Raw genomic sequence first — 27,468 nt, forward strand, 5'->3', positions numbered from 1 at the left:
TTCTAGTATGAATAAAAAACCAATCTACACAAAGTGCAGAATAATCAGTGTCTGTTTTCTAATTCTATTTCTTACATGAGATCTCATTAACTTCTTTTCTATATGTGTAACCATTACCTGGGTGCACTCAGATTACATTGAGATGATAGAACAACATCACAGTAACCACTAATATAACATTAGAACTTCACTTGCTTGGAAGCTTGCATTTTCAATGTGCTTCACTAAATAATAATGTACAAATCAAAACAATAAAGTATTTCACATCTCTAAGCAAAGGGCTTATCTGTTTTACACATCCTTTTCCAGTAATATGTTATGTGATAACTCATTACTATATCATGTCACTATACTTGACTTAAACATGAGAATAATTTACAGTGTAACTTGAACTTCATTTAAGATATGCATTGGCTATTCAGATTCTATGCACCTGTAATGCACTTGCATAGTAAACCATTGCTATCCGCTACTAACATAAGCTGCGTGGCTGAACCGTAAACAACTTAGTGCCACACATCCTATAACATTCCAAATCGCAACGCTGACTAGCTGCGCTAGTCAGTCAAGACATTAGCTGTTAGTCTCAACGTTACCTCCACGATACAGTGAGCACCAGTATGGGAGGTTAACATTTACTCTTTCCATCTATAACATTAAACATGGTGGTAACTATGATAACAGGCTGCTAAAGTTAGTTGGAAACATTGATGATTACTATGTTATTACTCCGATTGGTTTTAAAGAGGTAATCTTTCAAATAGCAACTTAAAAGCAGTATTAGTTCTCTCCCAAGTTCGCTAGCATGATTCTAGTAGTGACTAGCAGTGACTAGCTAACGTGTTCACTCACCGGAGTTTCCAGTATCGGATTATTCTATGGAATCACTTCAGTTGACACTCTCAAGTTGGACGTCTAGTTGGAAAATAACCTTATTAGTATAATTACAGGTAGACTATGGTAATATTTCGAGTGTTTTATGTTATTTCATACCGAAATCCGGGAGCTTCTTTCTCTACACGTTTCATGGGAAAATCTTGGGAGGAGAAAAAAGGGCTTTCTTATTCGTGGGGAGTTCGCTTGAATGGAACGCATAGTGCGCCCCCTTTTGGCAATAACTTTTACTACTCCTGAGGTTAGTAGCCTTAATTTCATGAGGGTTACACCTGCACGGATAAATGTGTCATGCATCAGTAGCTGAGAAGTGTATGTGGCAGAATATCTTCTGGAGGATAAATTACATGTGTCATCAATGTCAGTGTCAGAGAGGTAGGAAGTTAGTGGGCTGTTCCCTCTTCCTGTCAGTGGAGGCTCAGGAGGTGACTTAATTCCCAAAGACTTAGGATCGGATGGGATTCTGTCCCATCTTGGGAGTGAAGAGGGAGTTAACCATACACTATCGGAGGAGTGTGAATCGAAATAACCAGAATCACATTGGCTGAACAACTGATGTGAGGCAGGGTCTTCTAATCTAAGTTTTAACAATTCCTCCTTGTCTGAATAGAGATCTGACTCAGCTAAATGCAGGTCTTCTAAATAGTGCAGGGCTTTCTTATTAGCCGTTTGAACCTCCTGGAGGAGAAGAACATTTTGCAACCTTAGGGCTTTTACCCCCTGTTCTAGGGCTGCTTTGCTCTGACAGGCAATGTTGGCATGCCTGTGGAAATTTAAAATCAAACATCTCAACAATGGACCCTTGGATGGTGTTTGTGCATCACACCTGTCGTTAAGTAGTGAGTATATTTCTTTCCTACACTCACTGAAGTTCACCTTGCTGATGAATCCAGGATAGCCAGGGGTCAGGCTCTGTGCTAGGGAAGAAACAAACTGTTCTACATAGGGGTACTCCATTGTTGGGTCTGTAATAGGAGGGTTAGATTTAAAAGTTTTAAAATCAACAAAGCAGTGTGGTTGGCTTTGGTGTTGCACTGGCAGACACCTTGTATTGTAGTTTTGGTTGTACACTAGGCTTACTGAAAAAAATATGGTGTAAATCAGTTTATCAAATTTCTAGGTATGTTAACTGATATGCAGGGCAGTGACAGTTAGGGGTTCTATAAATTCACAGGGCTGGAAGCACGATGTGGCTCTTTCTCAGGCTCTCTTATTCAACTTAGGCTGAAATGCATGGCAGTAACAGCCAGGTACAAGTTCTGTTTCATAGGGCCAGTGGCACGCTATGTCTTAATTAAAACGCACTTAACAGTTGGGTTTTTTACAACTTGACCAGTTAACATTGAATATGTGATATTCAACTGTTAAAAGAAATTCTTAAAATTCAACAAAGAATATTCAACTGGAGTTATTAGCAACAATAGCAAGCTCTTAGCGTAACACTATGAGGACTTAAAGTGGTAGTTATTATTAATTTATTATTAATAAACAGTTAATTTATGAATTAAATTAAATTTCACCACAATGCACTTGTTTGTAAGTACGGTTGAATGTCTACTCCGGTGACAGACAAGATTCCACTTATTTCTGGCCAAAAATTAAAATAATTATATTGCATAATTATGAATTATTGCCAACTGTACTCTGCCTCACACGGGGCACCATTATTATTATGCCTTAAGCGTGACACTATTCAATGGTGTGCCTTTGGGCATTCAATAAATTTGGTTATCAGAAAAATATTGAATATTAATAATAAAGATATTAATATTAAATAATAACTTTAATTGATTAGAGTTACCTCGGGGCAACACCCTTAAAAGGAAGGGACAAGATAGCCAATTATTGATTAAGTCTCATGAAACTTACTACAAATTTGGAACTCTGATTAATAATTAAATGAATAACTATAACCAAAATTACCACATAAGTAGTTAGCAAAGTTGAAGGATATGGAGTTCTTGACAGTGTAGAGGTTGGCAACTTAACTCACACTTATGCAACATGAATGAAGACAACATTTGTGTTAAAGAAAAACATTTATTATGAAAGTAATAAAAGTATAAACATTACATGTCATTTGGCAGATGCTTTTATCCAAAGCGACTTACAATTAGTGCATTCAACATCTATAAACACACAAACTAACTAAAGGTGTACTTACTATATACAGATGTACAGATGTGTACGTGAGTATGTGTGCGTATTTGTGAGTAAGCGAGTAAGTTACATAATGGCGGCTGGCCACGATGAAACAAAAGACCCCCTGGAGTGTTTACACCATGTGTTTGATGTCACATGTATGTGTTAGGTTTGGGGAGATGTGTGTGTGAGGTGTTGGTGCCAGGTTAGAGAAAGTAGTTAGTTGCATGCAAATATAGACAGTGAAGGGCATAACAAAGCTAACATTAGCTTTCAAATAACTTATTTCCAAAATATCACAGCAACACAAATCAAACTTATAAACATCACTTGAATAGAATTGAACAGTCTTTGCTTAGCCTAGTGTAATTATTAAGCCCAGTTGTTTTACCCGTTCATGAAAAGGGGGAAAGGTCCTTTTTGATGTGCTGTTTGAAGTCCAGTGAAGTGGTCTTGCTGGTTTGTGGCTCCTGTTGTTGTGGTTCTGCTGGAAAGACATTGTCGGAGCAGCTCATGCTGAAGTTCTTAGGCAGGCTCTCGCTTCGCTGCCTTTGGGAAGGTTTTAGCAGTCTGCTCCAGGCAGGCCTGCTTAAAGGTTGGTAGAGCTTGGATAGGGAGGACGTTTCCCTGGCTTGGTGAGCTGGAGAGCTACACCTCTCCTCCAGGAGAAGTGAGTAGGAAGAAAAAAGAGAGGAGAGAGGGAACTCGGCTTATAGTGGCCTGGTGACCTCATGAGTCATGGAGTGACCAATGGTGGCTGAAAGTTGTGTCCAGGGGCAGTTTTAACACCTAGGCTTGAAGTTGAAGCACCCTGGGAGACTGAGTTCTGGAGGCTCTCCTTTGTCTTCAGAACAAAGGAAACATGTGGTTGCCGGCTTTGGCTACACATGTAGGCCCAACTATAGTTCACAAATACTAGGTCCCAACATTGATTTGACAAAATCTAAACTTTAACTTAACGTAGACTTGAAGGCCAGTGACTTATTGGCTCAGGCAGACATGCAATGACTTCTTATCCTACACAAATATTAATCACATTTTTAGAAGATCAGCTCTTCATCGTCAACAGAGCTAGACTTTAACATATGATAGAAGAGTTTGTAAGCAGTCAGAATGCTACAATTGGTTGTCTCGCACATATATATATATTTAATGTACTACTCTTAGTAATATTTAAAAAGCAACTCACATTGTTGAGGACTGAAAACTTGAGTTCGTAGCCCACTATGAACTGACTATGATTATGTGCCAACTCTTACATAATGTGCTTGGCATATTTCATGCCACTTCTGCTAACACTGCTATAGTCTGCAAAGCTTGTATTATCCTGGTGTGTCAAAAATGTTAAATGTTAATACTTTTGGTAGGATGCATTAATGCAATCATAACAAACAGCACGAAGAGCCTTCTGCCATGCTATAGCCCGTTTGTGAGGCTGGAGTACACCAGTTAGTGGAGATAAATGCTAACATCAGTATGCTATCATGCTGCAGTTGTAATTTTTACCACATTCAACATTTTAGTTTAGCTAGTTAGCACGTTAATATTTGGAACTTAGCATTAAACTCCACTCCATGTGCAGCTGAGGCTGAATGGAACTCTACTGGTGTCTGATCATAAACCGATATGGATGAATTTAAACTTTGACCTGATAATGGTAGTGGCTATAGATTTAGAGATCATAAAAATTCATCCTGTAGCTCAGAATGTAGAAAATAATCCACTAACCAGAAGGCAGTGGTTCAATCCCCAGCACCTCCAGTCTGCATTCTTAAGTGTCCTTGGACAGGATGCTGAGACCCAAATTGCCCCTGAGATGACAGTGTATGAATGCCAAAATACAGTTTAGCAGATTGCAACAGTTCTCATATAATCAAAAAATCGGGTTTGTGCTCCAAGCTCCCTAAACGCTGAGCAATCTAGCTGTTAACATCTAAAACAGCTCACAATAGTCAAAGGCTTTGGGATCTGCTCTCATTCTTCGTGCCAGGCTAGGCTGGAACATGGTAAATGGTGTGTAGTTATATAGTGCTTTTCTAGTATTGATGACCACTCAAAAGTTTTATAGTAAAGCTTTCCCATCCACCCAGTCATACACACATTCATACAGTCCTTCTATGTGCTGCACTTTCTCTATCATACATCACTGGCACAGCCGTCAGGGACAATTTGGGGTTCACTATCTTGCCTAAAGACACTTTGGCATGCAGAGACCTCTGATCCTCTGGTATATGGACGACCCCCTCTACCTCCTGAGTCACAGCTGCAACATATGATATCGATCCCTGCACTGGACTAAGAGATGGACATAATACTGCTATTAACTGATAATTGTATGCCTCAAACTGCTTGTGAAATGTGTTTGGTGGTCTTTCATCTTTTAATTTCAGGATAATCTTCACCTTGACCTATCCTGCTTGACATCCACCTGCAACCATGACAACCAAATCCACCAGCAGTGTTTTGGGTGGCAAAGCCTCGTCCTCTCCTCTCTTGTCCTCTCCACCTCACCAGCGCCTGGTCACTAAAGATGGACACTGTGCCCTAAGTTCCCCTATGTGTCCCTCTGGCTCATGGTGCAGGACATCAGGCAAAGCCTGGCTGCTGGCTCTGCAGGACTTGTGGGGACTGTTGGTGGGTCTACGGTGGAGATGGGTCCTGCTGGCCTTCTGCACCTCCTTTCTCACCCACTGGCTGCTGTTTGCCTGTCTGTGGTACCTACTGGCCCACCTCAACGGAGACCTGGCTGTAAAGGATCACGATGCCCCACCCCAGGGGCATGTAGTTTGTGTAAAACACATTACTAGCTTCACTGCTGCCTTTTCCTTCTCCCTGGAGACACAACTGACCATTGGCTATGGCACCATGTTCCCCAGTGGGGATTGTCCCAGTGCCATTGCATTGCTGGCTGTTCAGATGCTGTTGGGGCTCATGTTGGAAGCATTCATCACAGGTACACCTCTCCTACTAAAATCTTCTCTTTAATCAGATTAATAACTGTGTATTGGACACAAGAAAACCCAATCTAATCATCATATTGGTCAAAATTTTAAAAGAAACACATTTTTTCTGGATATTTCATTTGACTACGTAAGTGTTGTTATTTTTGTGTATTATGTTATATATTGTGTTAAATGTAATTAATATTTTGTCTGTTACCCCTTCCATCAGTCTTAGGCCAACCCCCATCTTTTGTGATGATAACTTCAACCAAACCTTCACTTACCTTAATCCCAACCAACTCCAGTTGAAGATTTACTCAGATCTTTTACTTCAGTAAAAGTTGCAGTATCCCACTGCAAAAGTCCTGAACATCTTGAGTAAAATCTATTAGTAAAACTATATAGGTATTTGCAACATAATGTACTTTACTTAACCTCAAAGTGTTTGTTAATTATAGATTCTATTATATTGGTCTATTACCATTGATGATAACATTGATGATGTTTTTGCTGGCTGAGGTGGAACTCAGATATACACTACTATGCAATGTTTATTTCTTATGTAATCTTTAGTTAGTTACCACTCTGAAAAAGAGGGAGAGCTGTGAATCAGAAGGTAGATGTGGTCATCCACCAGGTGTTTGTCCAGTAATTGGAAGGTTGGGGGTACAATCCAAAGTTCCTCCAGTCAATGTGGCGAAGTGTCCTTGGGCAAGACACTAAACCCCAAATTGCCCTTGATGGCTGTACCGTCAATGTTTGAATGGAATGTACGCATTACACAAAAGTGCTCTGTGAATGTAACTTTTAGTGTAAAGTGCTTTGAGTGACCATTAATACTAGAAAAGTACAAAAAATAAACTTCACCACCCAATATATCTGGTGACCCCTAGGTTGGAAACCACTGGAAAATTTGTCTGATTGTATCTAAATTAAGATAAATAGCTCCTCCTCAAGCAGCTACAACAATAAAATGCTGCTTATGCATACATGAATGATGTAATAATATAATGGATTCAAACATCACTCACAGGAGATAAGTTCTGCTAACTTTGATATTTAAAAAATATGTCGATAGATGTGGTGGAAATCTGAGAATCAAGAGCAAACAACTAAATTGTCTGTGTATATTTATTAAGAAGAAGCTCTTGCAAAATGATTTACCCAGAGCTCTGCACAGCATACTGTCAGAGTGTCGATAAGAAACCAAGTCATTATTACCGACTGAGAGATACCACCTTGGAGGAAGCAGGTGGATTCGCAACATGTCTTAGGGAGGGATGGAAAACCAGATAAGAGCTTATTGGAATGAACAATTTATACCAAAGAGACTAGCTAAAAGATAAATATCCACGACATACTTCTCCCTTTGTTTATTTATAAAGAATTTTAGGCAAATTTCAATTCTGAATTTCATCAGCTTGATAATTAGAAAAACAGGTCTCCCCCAGAACCCGTCTTGAGTCTGGCTAAGTTCTTCCCCAAGACCAACTAGGGCCGTCATAGTAGAAAATGTTAAACGATTAAGGATTACATTACATTTCATTTAGCTTACGCTTTTATCCAAAGCCACTTACAATAAGTGCAAGAAATCAAGTACAATTTGCTTCAAAAAAGCATAACTACAAGTGCTACATCTAAGTGCCATATAAGTGCAATTACACTTATTTTTGGGGTTATTAGACATCATCTACACGAGCGGGTTGTTGCAGTAAAGTTGGCAGTAAGGGAGAGTTGACTGTCGAGTGTCACACCAAGGTTCCTAGTGGTCTGGGTGGGGGAGCCTTTCCCTGGAAGGAAAAGTAGTTCGGTCTTGTCAAGGTTAATTTTCAGATGTTGTGTGGACATCCACTGAGAGATGTCAATCAGACAGACAGAGATTTGTGCTGCTACCTGTGTTTCAGATTTGGGAAAAGAGATAATTAGTTGGGTGTTATCTGTGTAGCTGTGGCAAGAAAATCAATGTGACTGAATGATAGGGCCGAGAGAGTTGGTGTACAGAGAGAAGAAGAGAGGACCTAGAACGGAACCTTGAGGGACCCCAGTAGTGAGAGGACAAGGTTCTGATACAGATCCTCTCCACGTTACCCGGTAAGTGCGGTCATTGAGGTAGGATGAGAGCAGGGCGAGAGCAGAGCCTGAGACATCCAGGTCCTGAAGGGAGGAAATAAGGGTCTGGTGGTTCACTGTGTCAAATGCAGCAGAGAGGTCTAGAAGGATAAGGACAGAGGAGAGAGAGGCTGCTCTTTTTACTTCAGACGGGTGGAGGGTGGGTTTCTTCAGGAGAGGGTTTATCTTGCCTTCTTAAGAGAGTTAGGGGATCAGCCAGTTGTCAGGGAAGTGTTAATAAGATGGGTGAGAAAAAGAAGGTCAGGACCAATAGACTGGAGAATGTGAGATGGGATGGGGTCAAGGGGGCAGGAGGTTGGGCGGGCTGAGGTTACCAGAGTAAAAACTTGATTGGGAGACGGGGGTGAAAGAGGAAAGAGAAGGGGCTGAAGATGAAGTTGATAGAAAGGTAATTACAGAAGGTGGGTTGGAGAATGAGGAGCGTAGGTCATCTATCTCTTTTGTAAAATAGTTGACAACGTGGCTTGGTAGAAGAGTGGAAGGAAGAGGGGGGAAATAGAGGCAGAGAAAGAGGAGAGAAGAGACTGATAAGTGAGCAGGTCATCAGGTTGTTTAGATTTTCTACCTTGGGGCACCACCCTTCAAAGGAAGGGAAAAAATAGCCAATTTATCAATTAAGTCTCATAAAAGTACTAACTACAAATTTGGAACTCTGATTATTAATATAATTAATAACTATAACCAAAATTACCATATATGAGTATGCGTGTGTGTTTGTGTATATGTGTGAGTGAGTGTGCTTTCAAAATGGCGGCTGGCCACTATTAAGACAAAAGACCCCCTGGAGTGTTTCCACCATGTGGTTGAGGTCACATGTATGTGTTAAGTTTGGGAAGATGTGTGTGTGTGTTGGTGCCAGGTTAGAGAAAGAAGTTAGTTGCATGCAAAGATAGACTGTGAAGAGCATAACATAACTAACATTAGCTTTCAAATAACTTATTTCCAAATATCACAACCACACAAATCAAACATCACATGAATAGAATTGAACAGTCTTTGCTTAGCCTAGTGTAATTATTAAGCCCAGTTGTGTTACCCGTCCATGAAAAGGGGAAAAATGTTGATGTGCTGTTTGAAGTCCAGTGAAGTCATCTTGCTGGTTTGTAGCTCCTGTTGTGGTTCTGCGGTGCGATGCAGCTCTTGTGCTGAATTTCTTAGGCAGGCTCTAGCGTCGCTGCCTTTTGGAAAGTTTTAGCAGTATGCTCCAGGCAGGCCTGCTTGAAGGTTGGTAGAGCTTGGGTAGGGAGGAAGTTTCCCTGGCTTGGTGAGCTGGAGAGCTACACCTCTCCTCCAGGAGAAGTGAGTAGAAAGAGAGCAGTGAGTAGAAAAAAAAGAGAGAGGGAACTGGGCTTTTATTGGCCTGATGACGTGATGGGTCATGGGGCCCAGAGTGACCAATAATGGTTGAAAGTTGTGTCCAGGGGCACCTAGGTGTGAAGTTGAAGCACCCTGGGAGACTGAGTTCTGGAGGCTCTACTTTGTGCCCAGAACAAACCAACATGTGGTCAGGAATTTATGTGGGCCGAACTATCGTTCACAAATACTAGGTCCCAACAAGGTTGTCAGATTGTGAGAGTGGGAGAGAGTAAGAGATAAAGAAGTGGTGAGAGACGTGAAGTGGGGTTACAGTGAGGTTAGAGGTGGATCTCCATAACACTGAGTGTATAAGGAGCTATTAACAGAGGCGATATGTCAGACATGGCCTACTGGTGAGAAGTCCAAAAAATAACTTCATGTTGGTGGAAATGAGGCAAAAAGACTTTTCAAACTAACTACTCAAACTGAACTGATCACCTGTGAAAACTTCTCATGACGACGAGGGATAAAACCCACAATGTTTAATTCCTTACAAAGAAACGTGATTCTAAAGGGTGACTCACCAAAAGTTTTCATAATGTACATAATGGTAACACTGCATCAAAATCAAAACAGTAAATCAAAAACTGAACAACTTAACAGTGTAATGATCATGCTAAAATGCACATTGACAATTGCATAGATTATTAGTTCAAAACAAAAATGTGTAATTAAACTAAAATGAAATGAATCCTTCCTGTAATAGATTATGAAGATTGTCTTAATAAATAAATAAATTAAGCACACAGCATTCTAATAATCTTAGCAAGCAAAGTGAATATAAATTTAACCCTTCAATACCATCAGAGTGTAAACCTTATCTCTGCAGTTTAATTACACCCATCACACAGAAGGGAAAAAGCAAATAAAACAAACGTTCTTAGTGTGATCATGTAACAATGTCATATGGAGTCATAAAAAAAGAAAAGACATGGTTTAAATTAATACTTCATAAACTGCAACTTTAAAATATGATAAGGCTGTTTTTGTAGGGAAAAGCCCCCTGATATTCATAGCAAAGCTAAAAGTGTGAAAAATATTTAAATAATTTATACATCATCAGTATTAAAATAATTTATGCAACAATGTCTTCAAAGTCATTGTCCATGTTGTCGAAGGGATGAATCCAATCAGGAATCTGGTACAAGTGTTTTTCAGTTCATCAGCATCTTTCGGTGTTAGTTGCACATACTGACCAACGTACACCTCATAAGCATAGTGCAGAAACAAATACCAAGGGCCAAAACAGCAAAAATGGGAATAAGAATCTGAAATAACACAGCTCACAAGGATCCGTAATATTGATCTGCACAAACCCGATAATGACCCTGAACTGTACCAAGACCTGGAGTGGACTTTACAACTTAGGTTTGAAAGAATCTTCGAGTTTAACATCAACTGACATGCAGGCAGTGTTTCCATCAATAAGACTCTGACATGCTTCATATTTTAAACATGATGATGTTCCCCCAAAATTTCCCTTGTCTCTTAAAGTTACCAGCTAGAAGCTGTGTACTCTTATAACATGTCTGATTCATACCTCTGCAAATACCATATGGTGCTGTTGTTGTATACGACCAGCTTAACCACCTAACCCAGAGTCAGTTGAGTTATCATCCATCTCAGATGACATAGGAGACTGCACTCTGTTTTGTTGAAGTACATGATGTCAGTTGTTCTCCCTTGTACTGCTGTGAGGCAGGTTGTGTTCCATGTGGCTTGAGTGTGATTTTACACTACCTCCTCTGTTAAGGTTAACAAACACCGGGTTAATGTTTCAGATGCAGGGGTTGCATCCTGGGATATTACCTGCAGTTAGCGTTAATGACAGCAAACACATCCTTTCAGGTCGCTGCTTAGGTCTGTCCTTGTCTGTGACTCCTCTCTTTGTCACAGATCCTCTGTGCGTCAGTCTCTCTGTGTCTCTTGTCCATGTGTTTCTGTCTGTGTGGCAGCTCTCTGCAGCCTTTTTAACCAGGGAAGTAATTAGCCAACAGCTTTCAGCTATGCTGATTATCTCCCTGGCACAGCTGGAGGTGCTCCCTCCACGCCCACAGTGATGTTTTCTGCTCAAGTAAAATTAATGATACAGAATGAGCCACCAAAGGGTGAGCTGAGAATAACTCAAAATATCTCTGGATGCGCTGAATAGCCTTTTCAGCAGCAGCCACGGCTCTGAGATACATAGGCAAACCCGCTACAACCGGTTCTGTTTTGTTTTTTTTACGGCGGTGACAGGGCGTTGTCTGCCTCTATGCTCCTTTAACAGATGTCGTACAACCATTCTTTTCATCAACAGTCTATGTAAATAGTCTGTTTGGTTCTGGTAACCCTAAAGTCGGTGTTGACTGCAGTGCCAGTTTCAAGTCAGTTAAAGCTTTGTCAGCTTTTGGAGTCCACGTCACTTTCCTGTGTGCTTTTAAGCCTCGCCCGTGTGCGATAAAAGGTGCCTCGAGTACAGTATAGTTTGGAATAAAAGACCTGCTATAAGAGCACATTCACAAAAATGGCATCACATTTTTGTTTTGTTAAAAGCTTTGGAATGTTTTGGATTGCCTCAACTCTAATTGGTTTGGAGGGATTTCCCCTTAGCTGTGATCACATGACCCAGAAATGTTACATTTTGCTAAGCAAACTGCAGTTTTGATAAGTTAGCTTTGTGACCTTCCTGAGCTAGGAGTTTCAACAGTTTGTCTTTTTTACACCGTTCTTTGATTGGTGTTGCTATCAACAAATCATCAACATATTGGAGAAGAGCTGAGCTTGGTGTTAGCTGTAAGGCATTCAAACTGTCACACAATGCTGCATTGTACAGCGTAGGCAATAAAGACAGGCCCTGAACTAAGCTTGTGAAGGTGTAGCTTTTCCTTTTAAAGGAGAAAGCAAACCAAGACGGTCCTTCTTAATGGGAACACTGAAAAAGGCATTTGCTAAATCAACAATAGAAAACCATTTAACATCACACCATTTCCTTCTGGTCTGATCTTTTTAACTGGACATATTGAATTGCGCAGAGGACAATCTTCAGAAGGAACAGTAATGCCTCAAAAACAGGTGTTATACCATTTATGGTTTCTTGTTTTAGAGGATATTAAGGTTGACCTGACCAGAAGTCTGATTTTGGATTGATCACAACCGGTTTCATATTCTTGATTAGACCAACACCATGTTTACTTGAGCCCACAGTGTTCTAGGAACCTCCTGCAAGGTGGATGTTGGGTGACGTCACTTGTCCCTGCCAAATATGTGTTCAAGATGCGTTGTGAGTGTGACTGTCCTGTCGGCATACACAAAACTTTCATCGAGGAATTATGTTGAACATGTAGATCTGCAGTAGGCTCCAAGATTTCAGCTTCAACACACTTTTAACCCAATGGCCTAAATCTTGCCATTTGTCTTTGTCATGTAAAGAAATGTGTGGCTATGAATCAACAACATCAAACAGTGCATCAGGATCGTACCATCCATGAGATTTGTGAAATGTCAAATCATTGAAAGTTTTGAGTTTCCGTTTTGCTATAGTTGTGGTTTTGGGTTTTGAAACTGAGACAGGAAATCTGTGCTTTGTCCAAACATGCATTTTAACATCAGCTTGCCTGTTTTGCAACTTCTCTTTCCAACTTCCCTTAACCATTTTTCTTCTCAAACTCTTCAACTTTCCCTTCACTCACATGTACAGTGCAATGTAAGCTGTCTTCACTCATGTTGTGTTTGTGTGAAATGTGGGCTTAAGTGCTTTCTGAATGAGATCAGCATTTAACAAATTCACAGCTGATGTGCAGAGCTTCCATTCATACACATATGTCTGTCAGGGTGTCAGGTGTGTGTTTGTACGTCAGTGTAATTACCAGCCTGACTAGGCTGCTCACCCTCCTGCATCTGGATCGTTGTCCACATGTCTGCCTCGTCCTCTGCCCACTCTGAAGCCATCTCTGCCACGACCATGCCCTTACGCATGCCCGTGAAACATTGTCAGTGTTGCCATGTGCAGCTGGTCTTCTTTTTTCTGCTTTTGTTTTTTCTGGTTTTCGTTTAACAGCTTTTCAGCAAAGTTGCTGATGTTACAGATGTTGATGAGGGTGTGGCTGACGATAGCACTCTGGATGTAGATGGCATGGTGTCTGCTGCAGCTGTCTGCTGACTCTGTGGTGGGTTATAGGGTGTGCAGTGACGGATAGAGCCTTCTTGGCAGGGCTTGGTCGAGGTCATCCTGATTTAAACACTGAGACACTGCTGTTAATTTTGCTGTTTCTGCCTGTTGTCATCTATCCCTATTTCGTGCTACATATTAAATCCTTTCCAATCTGCAAAAAACTTCTTGTGGCTTTTCTTTCCCGCCGTCTCTGTCTCCTTTTTCTTCTAATTTCTGTTGCAGTTGTTCTACCCATCTGAGACTGAAACCTTCCTTGCCTGGAAAACCACATTCTTATATAAATATTATAAATATATATATTAAATTAATTTCTAAATATATATATATTTTTTAAGTTATTTCTTTGACTAGTCTCCAGTAAACCCCTTTAGAAACCCCTAGAATGCAATCAATGTTGTTATACCAAATATAATATGACCAATTTGTGTCTGTTGTTTGAAATTACGTAAATCTTGTAAATTGTCAATATAATTTTTATTTTTGAAGAAAGAATTTTTTCTGTTTGTGCCTCTAGCACCTTTTTTACTGGAGTCTTACTTCACACAATGTTATTATTACAAATAGTAATCATCCTTATTGTGGTCTTAGTAAACTCATTGTAGTTTCTTCTAAACCTTAGTTGAAAACAGTTTTTGGGCCATGAACCCGCAGGGACTATAAACCCCAACAGATAGGGACCCAAAATTATATTAAAAGTGTGCAATATCTTAATATCAGGTTAACAAGCTTGAATGTTTCATGAAAATGTAATAATATTAAAATGTATTTCTTTGATCTCAGTGTGTGAGCGAGTCTGGCACCGGTCTCAGGTCCTCTGTCTCAACACGTAGTTTTCAGGGGAGGATGAGGTTAAAGAAGTTTCTTCAGGATATGCACAATTATCTGCGAATCCCACTTCTTACACAAAGTTGTGGTGGAAATCTGAAAAACAATGAAATTGTCTGTGATATCTTTATTAAGAAGAAACTTTTCACTGTGTGTGTCGATAAGAAACAAAGTCATTAGTACCGCTATATAATGAGAGAAACAACCTTGGATGAAGCATGTGGTTTTGCTACATGTCATAGGGAGGGAAGGAACACCAATTAAGAGCTTACTGGAATGAACAATTGTTCCCCTTCTTCTCCCTTTTGTTTATTCATAAAGAATTTAATACTTAACATTTTATTTAATAAATAAAAAAATATATATATATATATGGTCGTCATGGGAGAAAATGTTAAACGATAAGGATCCCCATAACACTGAGTGTATAAGGAGCTATTAGCAGAGGTGACATGTCATACATGACCTACTGGCGAAAAGCCAAAAACCGCACTTCATGCTGGCGGAAATGATGGAAAAAGACTTTTCAAACTATCTACTCAAACTGAACTGAACACCCGGGAGAACCTCTCATGACAAACAAGGATATAACTCATAATGTTCAATTCTTTCAAACAAACCTGATTCTTAAGGGTGATTTAGCAAAGTTTTTCGTTAATTGTGGAAAACAAAAATACATAGTCTAACCATTCACCCTGTGTGTTTAAAGAGTATCACTGCAGCAAAATCGAATCAGTAAATCAAAAACTGGACTATGTAACAGTATAATGATCTCGCTAAAAAACTCATTCATACATTGACAATTGCATAGAGGGTATTAGTTCAATTGGAAAGTAGCTGAAAGAGAAAGGTTACGTGAGAAAGGTTATGTGAGGACGAAATTTCCACAACATAGATCTTTTCCATATGTGGTTTTATCTCTCCTTATTTCTTCTGCTGCAATTTACTGTTAAGTTGAATGAGACAATGGCAAGGTCAAAACATCTCATTAACATATTATACTGATGTCTCACTGTCTTTTGTCAGGTGCATTTGTAGCCAAGATTGCACGCCCCCAGAAGCGAGCAGGAGCCATCCAATTCAGCCCCCAGGCAGTGGTGGGCCAACACCAGGGCCAAATGTGCCTCATGCTACGAGCCACCAACCTACTGCAGCAACCTCTGGTGGATGTAAAGGTGAGTGCTGTGCTCTACGAGGAGCATGAAGGTCAGGCCCTCCACCAGACTTCTCTGGACTTCCTCTTGGATCATCTGGGGCAGCAGCCCTGTCCCTTCTTTATCTTCCCACTAACCTTTTACCACCCCCTGGATCGCCAGAGCCCCCTTTACCCCACACTGTGTGAGGGCACATCAAACAACTTTGAGTTGGTGGTCTTTCTGTCAGCTTTGCAAGAGGGAACTGGCGACTCCTGTCAGAAGAGGACCTCCTACTTGCGCCAAGAAATCCAGTTTGACCGTTGCTTTGTCCCAGCGTTGGGGATGGATGCTCGGGGGAGGTACATGGTGAGCACCCAACACTTTGATACGGCCCACTCAAAGGAGCCTTTTAACAAGGATTGTGTTGTGCAGATCAATGGAGATGGCAGCGACAGGACGGAGTAAAGATGCTGATGGACAGTGCTCATAGGGACAGATCAAAACATTCGTGGAGAAGTGTCTCAAACTACTTGATTTAAATTGATAGATCTGAATTTATGTTTAAACATTATAAATTAAAATGTGTAACAGACATTGGTGCTACAGTGGACTCCCTCACCTGGAGGCCCTAATTCAACACCAAGTGTAATAATGACCCCATTATATTATTTTTGTCATTTGGTTCTGTCTGTTAGAATAACAACATTCTTACCATGTGAAATGCTAATAACTCAAGACATGGTTACACCACTTAAAAGTCATCTAGAGGGGCAAGTAACAGGAATGGTCAGACCATCAGACAGGTTGAGGAAAAACTTATTCTAACAGTTTACAGACCCACATCCTGTTTCAACTTTGACCTGCTGCTACTGTAGCTGCTTGTTAGAATATGACTGCATTTTGAGCTATTCTTCATATAGTCTTATTATAATTGATGAAACCAATGGCCAGAACACAAAAACAAAATCCAAGGTATAATAAAACACTTCTGTTTAAATGTTATCAAAATGATATTGTCTTTTATTATTCCTATTTTTGCATAAGGCGAAATTGTGAGGTCAAGCTATATTTGAAAATATTTGATTTGGTTGGGATGGCACAATCAATTTCAAATTCAGCAGCTGTAATCAACATTTAATCATAAATAATCAATTGTTATATCTAGCATGGAATTAGAAATTCATAGAAATGGACACACAGAGGGTCACAAATTATTATTATTGTGGGGTTTTTTTAACCACTTATTGTTGTATCTAATTTGGTTCTTGATTCAGGCTTCATGATCTCCATCAACCTTCATCACAGCTACTGATTTTTTAAACAAGCTCTAAAAACCCAGTATCCACTACTTAGTAGCACAAAGCAAACACATCTGGTTAGACTGTTTTTGATAAACCTAGTGAAGCATTTGAGAGACAAGTATTTCCCTCAGAAGGTGGTGGAGACCAAAACAAAGATAAAAGATAGGGCGGTATAAATCAGGTAAACACAATTTGTTTATAAGATGATAGTATGTGACAGGGGAATCTACCAGCTTCTTCTCTTGTCAAAAATTTTGCTTTAAGAAAAATATTAATTTAATTTGAATGCCTGTGTGCATTTGAACATTTCTGACCTTGTTGACAATCATCTATATTGTGATCAAATAAATATGTGGGGGGTATTAGAATAACACTGAGATTTCCTGATTAGAGATGTTCTGATACCAATACCAGCATCCGAATGCCTGTACCAACCCTATACCAGTAGTTGTGCTCTACTGCCACTGGCAAGTAATGTTTTTAGAGTGGTATAGAAGAAGTGGTTTCCAGTAGTGTAGTGTTTGCCAGAGCTAACTAAAATGTCAGGAATTTGACAATATTTCATGCTGGAAAGTCCCACAAGTAAAACAGCAACCTATTTGAAGGAAGTAATTATTGTGTATTCCTTGATTTATTTATGTGTGTTCTTTTTCAGTTATGACTGTCAAACGAGATAATAAAAAAAGTTCTATGGCATTCATTATCTGTATGTATTGTTTTTCAAAGGGTTAAACCTGAGCTCGGCCATACAGCAACAATAGTGTCATCACTTCCATACAGGGTTACTAGCAGACAGCTGTTAATACACCCTGTACATTATACAAGTTGTTTGTTTTTCAAATGCACTGGTATCAGATTGGTACTCGGTATTGGCCAATACGAATGTCCAGGTATCGGAATTGCTATCGGGAAGGTAAAATAGGTATCGGAACATTTTATTAGTATGCTGCTCTTCTCTAAAATGCATTCTGCCATCTTAGTTTTGAACCAAAAACGGTATACCTGCATTTATTTAAATTTGGTTTGAGGCGTGCATCCTGCTGCCAGTAGGTGATACTATGTTTATGTTAAATTTTGACATGTAAATGTGGTCATGCCAGATCATCAAACATGTTAAGTATTCTGCAGATTGGACATTGTATTGTCAAATTAGTGGAACTTCCAGTGTCATGGTGATATGGCCCCAGGCATGCTATTGAAGGAAAACTAATGATAAGCAGAGCTTTTCATTGTCAAGGTTGTTTATTTGCACTGACCAAGTTGAAGTTGTTGTGATTTAGTCTGTAGGAGGAGTTCATAAATGCCTGCAAATAGCAAAAACCAAGCAAAAATTGTACATCACAATCGAAATCAGCAATTTACATCGGTAAGTCTGGCTATGATCAACTGTAAAAAATGCAGATCAACATTCTATAAAAACGGACAACATTCACAAGATGTCTTCATTACACTCTTAAGGGTCTTCCAGGCACAGACATGGATGCAGTATGATTAGAGGCTTGGGCAGTGACTGGAGGTGCATGCACAGGTGCATGTAGAATGGACAACAGTGCAGCTTGAGCAGAAGCTATGAAAGGCAAAGAGGGTGCAGCTTGGGCATTTGCTACAGAGACCAAACTGAACAGCAGCAACACTTTGCTGTAATGGTTGAAGCCTGGGGAGTTTTTTTTTCCTCTTTGCTTTCCTTTGGGGAATGTTAGTTTGGAAAGCAGGGGAGTTAAGAGTGACTGAGAGTCAGTATACATCAAATTTGGGAGAGCAAATCTTCAACTATTACAGCAAAGCTTTGCTGCTGTTCAGTTTAGTCTCCGTAGCTAATGCCCAAGCTGCACCATTGCATGTGTTGGGCAGCTCTTGCTTTCTCATTAATAGTTCATCAAGCTCATAATTCATCAACATAGATCATCAAGCTCCCTTTCCTCTTCTCTTTGTCTTTTTAGCTCCTCTAGCTCATATTTCGTCCTCTTTTCCTCATGAATGCTGGCTTGGAGATCACTCAAATTAGAGGCATGGCTGCTCCTGGAATATCTACTAAATTGAAATCTTGTCGGTAGAGTAGGGGCTGACTTGGTGTAAGAAGACCTCTTGCTGTGACAACTCTTTGAGCCATGGGACTGTGTGAATGCCTTCTGCTTTGGCTGTTGCTGAATCCCCTAATAGTCAGGGGGGCGTTTTTTCCTTTTAGGCCTAGCCTTGGGGTCATGGCTAATTGGCTTGGTTTTAGCTGATACTTCACAAGATACTAATGGGAAAGGGATTTGGCTTCGGTAATGTTTGAGAAATTTCTTAGGTGGCCCTGTCCGTATTGGGCTGGGTTGAAGGCTAGGTTATAATAATAATTATCATCATCATCATCATCATCATCATCATCATAATCATTATGATTATTATAATCATCATCATCATCATAATAATAATCATAATAATAAATGTATTTATACAGCGCCTTTCATACATAAAATGCTGATCACATCAAAAAACAAACAATAGTGATCTGACAGGTTAGTATCAAAGATCTTGTTAACAAACATACAGTATATACACCTTTGGAGATCACTAAATCTAGTGTGTGGCCATGGTTATGAGTAGGCCCGGCAATATGTTGAGTATAATCCAAAGACTTTAGAAGTCTCATGAAGTGCATGGCCTTGCAGTCCGAGGTGTCATCAATATGCAGATTAAAATCACCAGTTATGATAAATCCTGTCATGGTTAATTAAACAGAGTAACAGCAGCTCAGACATTTCTGTTAAAAATTAAGCTACGGGTTTTGGAGGGCGATAAATAGAGATAAAAACACTAGATTTGGACTTTCCAATCTAAAGGCTTGATATTCAAAAGATATTAAAAGGTAGCTAGACCAGGGGCGGCTCCTGGCATAGGCGACATAGGTGGTTGCCTAGGCTGCTAGACCTCCCACTTTCTTCCCCTCACGTATTGTCTGTATATAGCTAAAGTTTGGGGGGAGGCTTCGTTTAAGAGAGCAGCTCCATCTGAATTGTGCCATGTTTCAGTCAGGTGAATAAAATCTAACTTAAGTTCACTGATAAAATCATTTATGATGAAAGTCTTATTAGTAAGTGCACGATTGTTAAAAGAGCCATTTTTACCTTCTGTCCATGGCGGAGCTTTTCAGCTTTTGTCAGCTCGGACTGCTGTCGTCTGGCTCATTTGATCCGACTTGGACTATTACTCTTTTAATAGTAGTTGGGAGTGAGGTGATGAGGCCGGGAAGTTTCCCGATGATGTCCAGCATTGTAGCCCCAGGAAAGCAGTGTATGATTGCATTAATGAAGCGGATATTTGTCACTACGGAGCTTCCAATTATCAGGGTAGTTGGAGAGATTAGAGGACGCAGGGGATGTTCCTGGTTTGGACAATCTTGGAGAGTGCCGAGTTGCTGCACCAGTACGTGGAATGGAAGAGACCGTGGGCTGCAGAAGCGAGGCGGCGTCTTCCTCCAAAGGGGATGGATTCCCTGCTGTGGCCAAACCAGTGAAACCTCCGGAGCTACGCCTGGTTAAAGCCTCCTTCAACAACCTGCGGCGGGCGTGGGTGGAGGACTTGTCCACAGGATGGAGTGGGGGTCCTTCCAGAGGCGGAAAGTCCTGAGTATTCAGGATGTCGAATCTGTTGGACAGCTGGAGGTCTCGAGGTGGATGAGTGGGAGACGGGCGCCCAGCACTGTGCTTGTCCTTGCTTGCTACAATCCACTGCTCCTGTTGGCAAGGGGTCATTTCAGTCGGGGCCTTTGCGGTACAACTACCCTGGAGTGAACGCGTCTCCACTGGAGCATGGTACGAAGTGAAGCTGGCTATTATTTTAGGCTGTGCTCCCACTGTCACCCACGGATCATCAGGCTGTGCTGGAGTAGCCTCGGGATCTGGAACTCCTGTGACGGTGGAGCCGAGCCACGGCAGAGTAGTTTGTTATCCGACCCTGGAGCGGAGTGGCAATGGAGACTTGGCCTGGTTGCGTTCAGGTGATAACTGCAACCAGAGGTTTTTAAGGCAGCAATGTGTGATGCCTGAGTCATGGCGATAGTGGTGAAGCCCATGATGAGCTTGTCTTTCTCCTTGAGTTCAGCCTTCAGAGAAATAATGCTTTCCCTCAACTTTGACACAGTAAGATTGCAAGATTCACACTCAGATCCAGCCTTCATAAAGTTAGTTTGTCCATTACAATGCCTAAGAACTGAGAATCTACAGTCAGTCCACAAAGCTCTCAGAGATTAATCCACTGTTTAGTGCAAAACAGCTGTCTTAGCTGCCTGGTTAAAAACAAACAAACAGATCTAGCAGCCAGCTTTCGTCAACTGGCTGAGTGAATGAATGAAGAACTTGAGCTGGTTTGTATTTAAAATCCAGGTAAATTATATCATTTAAAACAATCCTAGTATAGGACGTGTAGCGTAAATACACTAATAAAAAACTAGGTAAAAGTTAGTTTTAGAGGAGAGCGACCAGCTGACAGACACGGGATACCATCTTGTGTGTCACAAGAAACACCATCACCAGCCATGGGTCTGGTTGGGTCTTTTACATCTAGGAATCCATCTATAAGCTCAGGATAAAGACTCTGACCTTCAGTAGTGGGCTCATTAATAGGCTTAGCACCACCAGTCTCTGAATTAGCTATTTTAGGTCACTGTGTGGAGTGTGGCTCAGTCTCCCAATCAAAGGACCATTTGCTGAGGATATAAGGTTCTAACTGGAGCCACAAACCACCAGGAGACAAGTGTTGGTCATCAAATGCCCATTTATTTGATCAAACCTAATCATGACAAATGATGATTTCTTCGATGATTGCCATGGTTCTAAACAAAGATAAAGAAGGTATAATATCTTGCCGAACAAATTATCTAATCATAAATCCAGCCTTTAAAGTAAGTTAGATATGTTCAAATTAAAGTACGATAAATGTTAAATAATTACCCAGACATGTGCTTAAACATAATATTTTACAAATCAGATCAAACTTCTCAAACATTTCCCAGTAACCTTCATTCTTAAATACAACGTAATGCAAATAAAGTTAAAGAATTGTTACTTACATTGAAGGTTACTCAAAAGACTCATGGCAAACACCTACAAACAAACAGCCAGGGTGAAAAGTTTAGAGACAAAGGAGGAAGTGTGGTCCAGCCCTCTACTTGTAGACTTGGATGTGGAAAGAGCTACCAAAAGTAGGTCAAACTGAATCACCACTCAGTGTCTCTTTAAGGAAGTTGGATAAATAAATTTGCAGTTGTGAATAATCCCACATATGAAGTTTGACAGTGATTGGAGCAAAAACACATAAATTACAGCAACTTGAAGTTGCATGGCAAAACATTGATTTTCCCCGTTACAACATGGACATGCCCCCTGATGAAAGTTTCATTATACTGTATGCCATCACAGCACGGAGACAGCCTTGGCAAAAGTCACTAATGACCTTCTAATAGCTTCAGATCAGGGATTTGTGTCTGTCCTCATTCTGTTAGATCTTAGTGCAGCATTCGACACTATTGACCATCACATTTTATTACAGAGACTAGAACAGTTAATTAGCATTAAAGGAACCGCCCTAAACTGGTTTAAATCATATTTTTCAGATCGATTCCAATTCATGCAAATTAATGATGAGTCATCTGTGCGCACCAAAGTTAACCACGGTGTTCCACAGGGCTCTGTGCTCGGCCCAATTTTATTCTCATTATATATGCTTCTACTAGGAAACATTATCAGGACACACTCTGTAAATTTCCACTGCTATGCGGATGACACCCAGTTATACTTGTCAATAAAACCAGAACAGTGTAATCAATTAACTAAACTCCAAGCATGTCTCAAGGACATAAAAACCTGGATGACCCGCAATTGTCTCTTATTAAACTCAGATAAAACAGAGGTTCTAATACTTGGCCCTAAACACCTCAGGGATACATTATCTAATGATATAGCTGTGCTAGATGACATTGCCCTTGCTTCCAATGAAACAACGATCCTGATTTGTCCTTTAATTCTCACTTAAAACAAATTTCTAGGACTGCCTTCTTCCACTTGCGTAATATCTAAAAAATCTGACATGTCCTTTCTCAAAAAGATGCAGAAAAACTAGTCCATGCCTTTGTTACATCCAGACTTGATTATTGTAATTCTTTATTATCAGGCTCCAGCAGTAAGTCGTTAAAGACTCTGCAGCTTGTCCAAAATGCCGCAGCACGTGTCCTGACAAGAACCAAGAAAAGAGAGCACATTTCTCCAGTATTAGCTTCACTACACTGGCTTCCGGTTAAATCTAGAATATAATTTAAAATTCTCCTCCTCACCTTCAAGCTTCAAGGCCCTTAATAATATGGCACCATTATACCTCAAAGAGCTGATAGTACCTTATCAACCCACTAGAGCACTGCGCTCCCAGAATTCAGGCTTACTTGTCGTCCCTAAAGTCTCTAAAACTAGAGTAGGAGCCAGAGCTTTCAGCTATCAAGTTCCTCTGCTATGGAATCATCTCCCACTTTCAGTTCGGGAGGCAGACACCATCTGTACGTTTAAGAGTAGGCTTAAAACCTTCCTTTACGATAAAGCTTATAGTTAGAGCCGGTCCAGGCTTGTCTTAGACCTGCTCTTAGTTATGCTGCTATAGGTTTAGAAGGTCGGGGGACACATGACACACAGAGCTTCTCTTTCCAGCTTCTCCTTCCTCTTCTCAATCCTTATCACATCAAAGAAATTAATATCTCATCAATACATGTTACTGACTTCACTTCTTCCCCAGAGTCCCTTTGCCTTATCGTCCGCAGATCCAGGGCCGCGGCTGTGGCCACATCGTGGATTATGATCTGTGGATCACGTATCAGAGATCATGATTGTAATGGCGGATCCTGTATCGTGTTGGCATCAGATAATGGTGGTGGACTACGATCGAGGTGGCAGCTGATGGTGGATCCTGATGGCGGCAGTGGACAATGACTGTGGACTATAGTGGCATCCGATCTTGATGGTGGATCATGATCGTGGTGGCTGCTGACCATAGACTATGATTGCAGCAGGACTGTTTGATATATAGTATTTCTCCTCAGATACTCGACCATTACTGACAATAATCCATCAATTCATTGACCTTCAGTTATGCTTCAAAATGTTTATTCTAATCAATACTGTAAATACCCTTATCTTGCTGATGTTCTCCTTCACACGTGACATCTATTGCACTTCTGTCCGTCCTGGGAGAGGGATCCCTCACATGTGGCTCTCTCTGAGGATTCTACGTTCTTTTTACCCTGTTAAAAGTTTTTTTTAGTAGTTTTTCCTTACTCTTGTTGAGGGTTAAGGGCAGAGGATGTCACACCTTGTTAAAGCCCTATGAGACAAATTGTGATTTGTGAATATGGGCTATACAAACAAAATTTGATTGATTGATTGATCACCAACTCCTTTAGGCTCTCCTGACCAAATGTCACATGCATCGGGTAAACGGGCTAGCCACAGGACACCAAATATAAAACATAACATTTCCTGTTACAGGTAGAGGGCACTATGACTATTTTCAAATATTATCATATGGTTCTGTTCAGGGCGGGACCTTCGTTGTACATGTGAATGTGGAAGATTGGACAGTATACATGGATGTTATAAGCACTTACTCTTTTGAGGCGAATTATTGAAATTTGCCGCCATGTCAGGGCCACGTCCCTTGAACAAAACTCACTGAAAATATATCTTTCAATTGAAAAGTCCCTAACATGACATATACCAAATGTGAAGTTGATTTTTATGAAGGAGTAGGATTTTGTTGCACATGTGAAAATGCCCCAAATCATTCCAAATTTGCATGTTCGATCCATAGCCATCTTCCTATTGGTTGTGGCAAAGAGTAGCTTGAGGATTTTTTGTGTTTTAGCATGATACACAAGTTTGCCAAATTCCAATACTCTAGACAAAAATAAATGAATAGGAACACCATCATGGAAAAACTGTAGGGGGCATTATTTAGCCATTTTTGGAAAGTTGGATGTTGAGTTCCTCAAAAAGGCAATTCGTTCATAAGAAGAAGAAGAAGAAGGAGAAGAAGAAGAAGAAGAAGAAGAAGAAGAAGAAGAAGAAGAGCAAACAGTAGGGTCACTGTCAGTGCTTGGGCCCTAATAATCAGAGAAAAAACCATAGGGTCCTAGTACTGTCAGTACTCAGGCCCTAATAATAATCAGATCAATCCCAATAGGGTCTGTGGGTGCGAAGGTGGCACCTCCAGCTGTAGCAGGGGATAATCAGTGCTGCTGATGGCAGTTAGCTGATTAAACCCAGCCTAAAAGGCAGGAGGAGAGCTGCCACAGAGAAGATGAGTCTGACACAGGCAGAGTGGAGCCTGCACCTAAAATAAGATTGGGTCAGGCAATTTGTTTTGTTTTTGTTTGAATTTATGTTTGCTCCTGTGATCTAACTAAATAGGTCACATATATGTGGCAACATATTAGGGTGGGGGAATTTATCATTTTTTCAATGCATCATGATGAAGACGTGGAATTTGAGAAAATGGGGGGAAAAGGGACAGTCATTTCATTATGGCATTCCAAACGCTCTGATTTTGAGCTTCAGTCATTGAGAAATTTAACATCTTAACCATTGTTTCAAATTTATTTTCATTTCACCATTTTAAGTGTTTTCCTGCACTGTAAGCAACTCTATCATTAACAAACTCAACATAATAACCATTGCTGCAAATGTAGCTTTATTTCTCAGTTCTAAGTGTTTTCCTGCATTCTGACCAATAATGTGATTGAAAACCTCAACATCTTAACCGTTGTTGCAAATTTAGCTTTATTTCACCGTTCCAAGTGTTTTCCTACAATTTGAGTACCTCTGTGATTAAGACATGTAACATCTTAACAATAGTTGCAAATTTAGATTCATTTAACCATTTCAAGTGTTTTTTTTATGAATTAGGAGTACTGCTGTGATTGAAAAACTAAACAGAAAAGTCAATATCTTAACCATAGTTGCAAATTTAGCTTTATTCGACCGTGCCTAGCATTTCCCCACATTAGGAGCAATTCTCTCACTAAGAAACTTGACATTTGAACCATTGTTGCACATTTAGCTTAATTTCACCGTTCTAAGAATTTTCCTGCATTCGAATCAACTCTGTCATTAAAAAATTCAACATCTTAACCATAGTTACAGATTTAGCTTTATTTAACCATTTCAAGTGTTTTCATGCATTATAAGTACTGCTGTGATTGAAAAACTAAACATTTAGCTATTGTTTGCATATCTAGCCTTGTTTCACCATTTCAAGCATTTTCCTGCACTCTGACAAACTCTGTCATTAAAAAAAACTCAACATCTTAACCATTGTTACAAATTTAGCTTTATTTCACTGTTTAAGTATTTTCCTAAATTTTGAGTAACTCAATGATTAATAAAAACTCCACACATTGACCATTTTTGCAAATTTGGCTTTATTTCACTGTTTTAAGCGTTTTTCTCCATTTTGAGTAACTAAATGAATGATTGATATACTAACCATCTTAACCAAAAGCTTAGTTTTTTCACATTTTTAAGTTGTCGTGTTAAAAAGTTTGTCTTAATGACTGAGTGAGAAAGTCACACACTTAACCAATACTGTAGTTTAAGTTTTAATTTGCTGTTTTAATTGTGTTTATGGATTTTGTGTGACTAAATGAACTCACCATTGTAACCAAATTTGTTGTTTTGGCTTTATTTACTGTTTTAAGTATTATATGGCTGTATACTGTTTGCATAAATGATTGATTAGGAACGGCTGTGGACTAGTGGTTAGAAAAGAGGGACATCATACGGGAAGGTCGCTGGTTCCGAGGCCATGGACTGGCAAAACATACCTGGACCAGAGGATGGACCAGACCTGGATCTGTTCAAGTCCAAGAGGACAGATGGACTCTCCCTATCCCACTGTCTAAGTGCCCCTGAGCAAGGCACCTTACTCCCCTAACATCTGCTCCCTGGGCGCTTTCCATAGTAGACCACTGCTCCATTTGGTCACTGTGTGTGTTGTGCTCCATGTGCTGTGTTCACAAGGATAGGTTAAAAGCAGAGGGTCAATTTCCCCATTGCTTGTAATGCTTGTGTGTGCATGATTGCGCGACAATAAAGGAATCTTAATTAATCTTAATTAAGTTGTTTACCATTTTAACCAAGGCTGGAGTTTGAGCCTTAATTGATCATCTTAAGCATTTTATTGCAATTTGTATAAATATGTGAATGAGAAACTTCCCATCTTAACCAAAAGTGAAGTTTTAACCTTAATGTATTAAGCATTTTACTGCAGTTTGTATCACTGAATGAATGACAAACTTAAATAATTTTAGCCCTGTAGTAACCAAAGAAATGTCCACTTGTGTAAAAAGTGTACAAAATGTTACACGTTATGAGTATTTTAACATTAACATTCACACTGTACAATATTTTACAGTTCAAATCCATTCATATAGTTGTTGAGTTTTTTTACTTGGTTGTGAAAACTAATGCACTGTGAACACCTCACTTCTCTAGCATCTACTTTATAGCTATGAACATTCCGTTTCATGTTGTCGTAAAGGATAAAATGGATATATCAGTGACCTTAAT

At 40.0% G+C, this 27,468-nt stretch overlaps 1 protein-coding gene and 1 long non-coding RNA gene across 2 annotated transcripts in view; one reads left to right on the forward strand and one right to left on the reverse strand.

The window, feature by feature from the left end:
* kcnj13 (potassium inwardly rectifying channel subfamily J member 13) overlaps positions 1-16,233 on the forward strand; it is a 29,164-nt gene extending 12,931 nt beyond the window's left edge. The window contains exons 2-3 of the mRNA XM_034603789.1: positions 5,427-5,989; positions 15,469-16,233. Coding sequence (XP_034459680.1) covers positions 5,473-5,989; positions 15,469-16,043 — 1,092 coding nt within the window. The 5' untranslated portion in view covers positions 5,427-5,472 and the 3' untranslated portion in view covers positions 16,044-16,233. The remainder of the gene's footprint in view (positions 1-5,426; positions 5,990-15,468) is intronic.
* LOC117772579 lies at positions 833-27,194 on the reverse strand. The gene is made up of 3 exons (XR_004615806.1): positions 27,180-27,194; positions 9,392-9,396; positions 833-1,015 (listed from the first exon to the last, which is right to left on the reverse strand). It is a non-coding gene; the product is annotated as an uncharacterized LOC117772579 (long non-coding RNA).
* Between the last annotated feature and the right edge of the window lie 274 nt (positions 27,195-27,468).

The sequence above is a fragment of the Hippoglossus hippoglossus genome, chromosome 13, assembly GCF_009819705.1.
Source record: "Hippoglossus hippoglossus isolate fHipHip1 chromosome 13, fHipHip1.pri, whole genome shotgun sequence".
NCBI lineage: Eukaryota > Metazoa > Chordata > Actinopteri > Pleuronectiformes > Pleuronectidae > Hippoglossus > Hippoglossus hippoglossus.